This window comes from Bactrocera oleae, chromosome 4, assembly GCF_042242935.1.
Source record: "Bactrocera oleae isolate idBacOlea1 chromosome 4, idBacOlea1, whole genome shotgun sequence".
Taxonomy (NCBI): Eukaryota; Metazoa; Arthropoda; class Insecta; order Diptera; family Tephritidae; genus Bactrocera; species Bactrocera oleae.
In genome coordinates this window covers 13331969-13341035 of record NC_091538.1, presented here as the reverse complement: position 1 = coordinate 13341035, position 9067 = coordinate 13331969, and the positions used below count along the sequence as shown (strand labels likewise).

The window sequence follows — 9067 nt, the reverse complement described above, 5'->3', positions numbered from 1 at the left end:
TTATCTGTTAACTCTTCCGACTAATTCAAATACATATATTTTGTGGTTTTTTCTTCATTATTATTATTATTTAATTTTTTGTCATAATATCAAAATTCTAGAAGTCACTTTACCATTTGACAGCTAATCAGCCATACTCAATTTTCGACACTTAATAAATACAATAAAAACAATTAAATGCTGAATAAATGTATATACATATGTATGTACGTCTATATAAATATTTATTTATAGTGTGTATATTTGTATGCCCCATATAGCACTGTTATTATTTGACTCTGGCCTTATCTGCGATTTTCAATTGTTCGAGGTTAGATAATATTTCTTTTGTGCCCATACAAACCTACATATATATTATACAAGTATATACATATGTATGTACATACCTAAATTTTAACTGCCACTCTGTTTAAAAAAATAAACCACATCTGTATTTATCATACCGTTAAATTTTGTTGATTTATTTCATTTTCTTTGCATACATATTTATTGCATTATTGCCATTTCGGCGCTGATACTTTTTGCTATTGAAGCTTTCATTTACTTTTTGATTGATCATCGTCTATTTTGAACGTTTTGAAAATTGTTGTTATTTTTTTATTTATTTCTCTAGTGAAGGTGATATTTTTTTTTAGCGCATAATATTTTGTATACACAAGTCACGCTAGTTTGATGAGCCGCCAATTAAGATAACAGTATCTTACTAACGGTACTTAACAATTTTCAATCCAAACTATCGGAAATGTTTTTCGCCCGAGGCACAATCATTGCATATAACTAATTTGCAGTAAGCTTATAACTGATAATATGAAGCGTCTGTGAATGTATGAATTAATAGGTAGCTGTCATATATTTTGAAAACATGTTTACTGGCCTTGGATGGTCAAAAGGAGAAAGAAATCACAAAAAAAAACATAAAATTATTTTGGAAAATTAAGTTGATTCACCGCATCATAAACTTATGAAAAGGAAAAGGATTTATGAATTGGACGTTGAATTGCTTCCGTGTATACTCTATTATACGGACACCCGGTGACTTTTTCCGGTTCCCAGACTTTGAAAGAATGTGCGCTAGAAATAATTCGGGAAAAGTGGAAAGGCTGCAGCCTATTTGATTCAAAAGCCAAAAATTTAATAGAGAGTTGGAAATTCGTTTCGTGTATCACCTTCGAAAGCATCTCTCATGGATTAATCGAAAGTTTTAAGAAGGTCTGCTGCCAATAGCATAAAAATCAATATAGCAAACGGAAATTCAATAATACCCGACTTAGGAATAGGGGTCAAACCGTATGCTACTATTATATAATATTAGGTAATACAGGAAGACAAACGCAATTAGGGCTTTAAGCCACTTAACAGTGATCTTTGGGTGATCCCATCATTATTAATGCTGCTGAAGTAGGCAGTAGAATGCCACGATATGTATAGAACATTGTTGAAGAAGATATTCTTATGAGCAGTATTCCGTAAACGATTTCTGTATTAAAGGCGCTCATGAATCTTCCTGTTGTTACGAGAAGTTTGGTTTACATAACAATAGCATTCTATATAGCCTTTGAATTTTATCTTATCGGCCACATCTTTGTAAGAGTGAGATTAACATTAATAACGTAACAAACTGTATCTATATCTCGGTGAAAGTTTAAAACTTACGAATTTCTTTCTGCGCATAGCTGTTAAATTGCAACATAATCAATATAATTTTGAAGCGCAACTGGCGGCCAAGCCAGTAAAAATGGTCAGGAAGGTTTTGCTACGTGTTTGGTGGGATTGGCAGGGAATCATCTACTATGTTACTCCTTACGACTGATCTTGATTCGGACCTGTGAAGAAACCGTGTGAAGTAGGCAATCTCCCAAAAGGGGCCAGCTTTTGCGAATACGAGAGGCATTGTTTTTTTTTATCAAGAAAGCTTGGTTGAGAGATACTTATGCATACATCTTAAAGTACGGACTTGGCACCAACTGATTTCTACCTGTTCTTGTGTATCCCTAATGATTTCGCTGGACTCGGTTTCAGAGGATCTTGTGGACATCGACTGTCCCGTTTATTTTGCTACTAAAGTAAGAAGTTACTAGAAGAACCTCAACTTGAAGAGTGCTTTGTAAAGATAAATATGTACATATTTGAAATTTGAATACCACTACCAATGGTAATGGGGTAGGTTTACATGATACTTTGACGTATGCCGTGACCCGCTATACAGGGTTGCTATGAACAAAAAAACAAAAAAAACACGCTAAGCATATTTACGTTGACCAGCTGAGACCAACACGTGCGGCACGTTTAATCAATATTGCCAAACAATAATAAACCGTTGAACTGCTAACGGTGTTAGGACTCGCAGCTACGCTGTTCAGGGGTTGACAAGGCGAGTCACCAAAACAAACTCAAGCGAGTAACTAGCCAACTCAAAGTTTGGCCAAAACAAAGCGCAGCACACCTGCCACTGCCACGAACAGATATGTTTTCGTAGTCAAACTTGAAAGATGTGTGTCCGCGTCAAGGGATGACACTTAAAAAATATAAAAAAAATATAATTTAGTAAATAATTTTCGGAATTTACTGTCAAAAACTATTTTTTTTAAACCGGTCAATCTAAAATTATTGTTAATAAAAAAAAACTTAGTTTCTGCATGTGCTTGGACTGTGTAGTATGGATTTATGCCTGCGAGGGTCGCAGGTGAGTGTGAGGACTGCTTAGAATTTACAATTGAAATTGTTGTTTCTCTTCTTCGATTCGCAGATTAATCTAGTTGAACGTCAGAAACCACGTCCCAAATATAGTTCCCAAACGAATTTGTATCAACCGCCAAGCGGCAACAATCCTAACAACTACAATACACGCGCACGTCCACGTTCGGCACAATTCTTCACGAAACGTAGTCGCTCCTCGCCATTTCTCAATCGTCCACAATCGGCTGAACTCAGTCAGTTTGGTGCTGGTGTCGGTGTTGGTGCTGTTGGTTGCACAAATTTCGGCGTGGGACGCAGTTCAGGTGGTAACTGTGGTCAGTATCAAGGACGAGGTGGCGAGTACGTGCCCGACAAATTGAACAAAACCGTAAGTTTACTGACAAATTGCATAATCTTTAGCACAAGGAATATAGATGTGCAATTCGTGTACATTTTAGAGGCGCTATCAATCTATTTCTTCATCGAATTTGTTGAAACTGTTGCTCGACGAGCCCATAAAGCGCTCCTGGCTGTGTCGCGGTAGTGTCTCCTCACCAGAAACACAATCTGAACAGAGTAGTACCAGGAAGCAGACATATACCGATTACAATAAGCGAACGCGCGGAACGGAGACAAGTAGTGTTGAGAGTGAGAGGTGCCGAACAGCGCAAGCAGCGGGTGTAGAGAACCATAGATTTACAATGAGGTATAATTTGTTGAAAATCCATACGTCTATTCTAGTTTATATTAAACTTTATACTATCGCAGCGCCTCAACCTCGCGCTTGTCGAGCGGCAATTCGGTTTCGAGTTATTCGCGTGAAAAGTCTGCTGGTTCCACAGCCTCTACCACTTCGCTACGTGCCACTGACTATTGGCATACAAATAATACTACAGCACATACGTCAATGCTGCAGAAGCAAGCCAAACCCGATCTTCCGGGACGTGTGTCCTTCTCTAAGCCCAATGCGAGCTTGCTATATGAAGCAGATCTGAGCCTTAGCGATTGCGAAAATGAAAAACAAAAGCCACATGAATTTACAGCAACCACAAAGGATTTTGCAAACAATGCTTCCATTTCGGAACCAGGACCTGTTACATTGCCAGCTGCAGTTAGCTGCAGTAGCAAACGGGAATTTGCTGCGCCAACCTTATCGTGTGGTGAGCTCTCCACCTCGGCTGGTGCTAAGAAGTCAGTGCATTTCGGCGCGGCTGCTGGTGGCGAAGGCATACTCGCCGAAACCTATGAATATCCAAAGTGTCCATCGGAAAATTGTTCGTGTAGCACACGCAGTTCGTCGACGGCAAGCAGCACACAGGACATTGGTGTCGAGGGCAAGTGTACTTGTGACTCGCCGACTTGCAAATTGAGCGTTGAGCGTATGTTGCGACGTTCGAGTCTAACAGATATTGACGATAAAATGGATTTTAATCTAAAGGCTGATGGTCCGAAGAAAAACACTGCCATTGCAGCTGAAGAACTGCAGGTAATACGTGACTACAAAAGTGTCGTCGGCGATCAGTTGGAGAACTCGGTGGTTAAGCAGATACTCGAGGAGGACAAAAGCAAATTTGGGAGCTATGACAACTCGAATAATACGCTCGAAATGCCCACATACTTGGATAAGTATGCGTCACCAAGCAGATCGAATGTTTACTCAGTTAAACCAAATAACCTATCCGAAGCAAAACCATCAACAAATGTAAAAAATGGCGCTAAAAAGAATCTAGTTGGCAGCAACGCCAATGAGCTCAACAAAATGGATAATAATTTGGAAAATAATTTCAAGTCGCAGGCCGCATATGCTCCTACTAGCGATACAGTCATCAATAATTATTTGAAAGTTGCTGCGACCACACCACTAATGATCAAGAAAAAGGAAAATAATCGACCGAACTCCGGTGAAAAGCAAATACAAAACAAGGAAAACAAATCGGTAACAGCGCCAAAGAATCAACCAACGAGTAGCAAAAGTAATGGTAATGCTAAGCTGAAGAAAGCGACGAGTTTTGGCAGCCTGCGTGAAGACTCGAATTTGACCGACTTCAATCTGGACAAAGTCGATAGCTGGATGTCTATGCATGGCGAGAGCATGAATCAGCGTAAAATACTTTCGAAGCATAAATCTTTAGACGGCGACTTTGAGAAATTTACAGCTACTGATTTGGTCGAAGACGAGCATAGAGCAGATATTTTAAATGAACGTGATGGCGACAATGCATCGCAGGTGTCTACCAAGTCGGATGGTGAATCCACATACGATGAGATCGTCTCAGTGATTAAAGAGATTGATGAAGACAAAAAGAGAGGTTAACATTCTGGTAAACTTTGTAGAGAGAAGTACTGCAACTTAACACTTTCTTGTAGATAACTATGCGGAGAGGGCAGCTAATGAGTTGGAGCTCAAGCTTAATACAACAGCAGACACGGTGACCTTGCCTGCGTCAGGTGAGGAGAAGACTGCTGAGACGAGCAAGTCGCCGGATAAATACAAGTGAGTTGGAAGCGCTGTCTATCGATTTGCACTGTTGAGAAATTTGGTTGAGTATATTATATCAAGTTTTCATGTTCTTAGAGACATCCTTAGTTACTTAGATACCGTTGAAGACAGTTGTGATCGCACTTTGCTCGAGACACGTCGTTCTATACCGGAGTCTAATCGCTCCGAAATCGAATTTGTCGTGGAACCCGATATAGCTGAAGATGTGCCGAAGTAAGTATTGAAAATTATACATTTAAGTGTGTTTATTCGCTAACTTTCTATATATAATATATTTACCACCTTAGGCTAGCCGATCTACTCATGCTGCCCAATCATCAGCTCGCACGTCGCGTCATCGCTTTGAGTTTGCGTGCCAATGAACTCGCCAATGCTGTTTATCTCTCCAAGGAACATGTAATGAAAGTGCGTACGGAGAAGCAGAAGTCTATACGTACTGAGAAAGCAACTGCTGCGAATCGCTTGCGTGAGCAGAAGAAACATTACGAGTTGATTGTAAAGCGGCATCAGGGTTTTATAGAGCAGGTGCGTTGTGGGAGTGGAAAAATTAATTTCGAGAGGTGTTATACATTTTTATTTTCTTCACACCCAGTTACTAAAGGATAAGGGCTCACTTTGCGAGAAAGTCGCTGCTCTAACACGCCGCTTAGAAAGTCAAAATCAAGCTTGGGAACACAAATTAGAAACGGAGGTAGCGCGCGTCAAGGAAACAACTTTGGCTGGCGAGAAGATTAGGCGTGAGCGTTGGGTGCGCGAGAATACAAAGAAGATCAAAGTATTGCAAAGTAATGAGTCACAATATTGGAGCTTTAGCTGATATACTTTCTTTACTTCCTTTACAGGAGCTCACTGTGAAGGGTTTAGAAGCGGAAATTAATAAGATGACTTGCAATCATCAACGTGAAGTAAACGAACTTAAGCAGGCACAACAGCAACAGCTATTAGATTCGCTCGAAGAGGCGCGTCTTAAACACGAACAGATTGAGAATTCGATACGTGAGTCCTGTGCACAAGATCGTGAGTCGATTATTGAGAAGGAACGCCTGGCTATACGCGAGAGGTGAGCTACTTGAGGTTGCCTATATTTTACTTATTCTAACTACTAACACTTTCTGCAGATTTGAGCGTCAGTTAGAGGAGGAGCGTAAATGTTTCGATGAGCAGCGACAAAAACTCGTTGAAGATTTCAATGCTGAGCGTATACGCCTACAGAATGAGCTAAAGATGAAAGATGCCGACTTCCAAATGCGTAGACAGGAGCTACAACGCGAGAAAGAAATTGAGTTAGAGCAAACAGTTGCCGAGTTACAGGAGAAGATGTTCAAACAAGAGGAGAAATATCAGGTTAACTTGACTGACATTTCAGTGATAGTGGAGAGTCTTATTAAGCTATCTTAAATTCCGTTAGAATCGCATCAACACTATTGAGAAACAGTACGAAGCTGATTTTGAGCTTTGGAAGCGTGACTATGAGAACGAATGCAAGGTGTCACAAGTTGAGAAGGAGAATGCGATTCGCCAACACTATCGTGCCGAACGTGACCGACAAATCGATGCTATTGTCAGTCGCATGGATGCTGAGGCGTTGAAACATGCCGAAGAGCATGATGCCAAATTAAAGTGAGTGCAAGAGTATGAGCGTTAAAAAATATTTCTATTGCTCTTTTTTTATAGTCGTTTAAAAGACAAGTATGAAAAGGACCTGCAGTTAGTTGAGAATGCAGAGCGTTCACTGCGTGAGAAATACACAGATACGCGTAGTTCTTTAGCGGAGGCTGACGCCAAAGTACGCAACTCCGAAGCGGAGATCAAGCAGTTAAAAATGGAATTGGAGCATAGCAAGAAGGTGAGTAATGCGGAAATTTAGCGAAGGTTCTATATTGTATTGTTTTTGGGGTGATAATCATCAGCATTCCCGGTAATAACTGCTCTCTCTATTCTCTATCAAAAACTGATATTGTCACTTAACGATTAGCATTGTATAGAGTCTAGACTAAATGCTTAACTGATATCCACCAGCTTTTTTTTGAGAATTCTTATTTCTCAATTTATGTTATAATCCATACTTTTGGGATCTTCCACTTTTCTGTTAAAATTGCCATAACCTCAACGAAACTATTGATCTGGTTTATCCCGGCGACTACATTAATAACTTAGTAATCTGGAATTCTTACATTGTTAAAAATGTTTCGACTGCATATTTCTATTCCATTTTTGATGAGGTAAAAATGAGCAATTATTGGAGGAAACTGTTGTTAATTTAAGAAAAGGAAAATACTGCTTTAAGGTCTAAAATTGGGGTCGTTATCGTAGTCATCCTTCCCAAGGTGTTAACAGGGACTTACCACTTACTCTGAGGAAACGTGAGAATTTCAAAGTATGGTTTTTACTTTTGAAGAAATGTTTCTACTGTAGCGACAAAAATGACTTCCAAAATAATATTGAGGAGTACTGAGTTGTGAAACCTTGTTCGGATATAAATTCGGGTCCGTTCCAGTTATGAATACCCGAATTCTGTTAGTTGAGACAATTTCACGATGAAAGTGCGGAGAGTACACCACCTGCGTGCTCCGTTGCTTGATTTTCCTGACTTCGTTAGACTGCTCCTTGCTTAGATAAATCGTAGTCCCACAGAATTTTGTCTTAAGAAATTCATATATTATATTTATAAATATACAATAATTACAATTAAAAATTATTCTTCTTTTAATTTTCTAGATGTGCAATGATTTCTTAGCCGAACGCGATCAACTTCGTGATAATTTACGCAACGAAGTACAAAGTGAGGTGGCGGTGATCAAATCGGAGCGCGATACCGAAATACAAAAGATACACAAGAGGTTTGTGGTTGATTAGATATTTTTAGGCCATACAAATTAAATACTTCATCTTCTATTTTGAAGGGTACAACAAGCGATAGAGAAGAAGGATGCCACCATTGACTTGTTGCAGAAAGAAAATGGCAGTCTGCGTGAACGCTGTCTCAAGCTGGAGGCGGTCATCAGGCAACAGCGGAAGGATTATTGTGTGAAGTGATGCCATACATTTAAAAGTGGATGTATTCTTTATAAATATATTATTTAACAAACATTAGATATACAGCAAGCTGAAAAATTTATCAAAGCAAGCCGTCCGATTTTATATTGTCATCAACATTTCAATTATTTTACATTATTTGTTATATTATTGAGTTTTATATAATTTGTATATATTAATTACGTTAATGTTTCTTATTATCTAATGAAAACAACGTTTTGTAACCCATTCAGTTAACTCGAATTCAACGTATTTTTTTAAATGTCCTCAAAGAGAATGCATTTATTATGATTTTATGTGATTATGCTTTTTATTAAATAAAATATACGAAAAAAAATATAATTTATTAAAATTTTATAAAATCGAATCGAATGGTAGGAAAAATCTAACAAAAAAAATTCATTTAATATCGAAAGCATATATATTTCTATTTATAAATATTTATATTTTTATACTCTCGCAACCTGTTGCTACAGAGTATAATAGTTTTGTTCACCTAACGGTTGTTTGTATCACCTAAAACTAATCGAGTTAGATATAGGGTTATATATATATAAATGATCAGGATGAAGAGACGAGTTGAAATCCGGGTGACTGTCTGTCCGTCCGTCCGTCTGTCCGTCCGTCTGTCCGTCTGTCCGTCCGTCCGTGCAAGCTCTAACTTGAGTAAAAATTGAGATATCTTTATGAAACTTGGTAGACATGTTTCATGGTACCGTGAGACGGTTGGTATTGCAGATGGGCGTAATCGGACCACTGCCACGCCCACAAAACGCCATTAATCAAAAACAAATAACTTGCCATAACTAAGCTCCGCAATAAGATACAAGACTGTTATTTGGTACACAGGATCAC

At 38.7% G+C, this 9067-nt stretch overlaps 1 protein-coding gene across 1 annotated transcript; it reads left to right on the top strand.

Annotated features, from left to right (window-relative positions):
• The first annotated feature begins 1563 nt into the window (after window positions 1-1563).
• Window positions 1564-8554, top strand: dila (centrosomal protein dilatory). The gene is made up of 14 exons (XM_014230190.3): window positions 1564-2683; window positions 2747-3064; window positions 3135-3382; window positions 3445-4985; window positions 5044-5170; window positions 5252-5389; window positions 5464-5701; window positions 5769-5951; window positions 6019-6236; window positions 6295-6520; window positions 6585-6796; window positions 6851-7022; window positions 7895-8016; window positions 8080-8554. Exons 1-14 carry the CDS (start codon window positions 2657-2659, stop codon window positions 8210-8212), a joined length of 3903 nt encoding a protein of 1300 aa, XP_014085665.2. The 5' UTR covers window positions 1564-2656; the 3' UTR covers window positions 8213-8554.
• The last annotated feature ends 513 nt before the right edge of the window (window positions 8555-9067 follow it).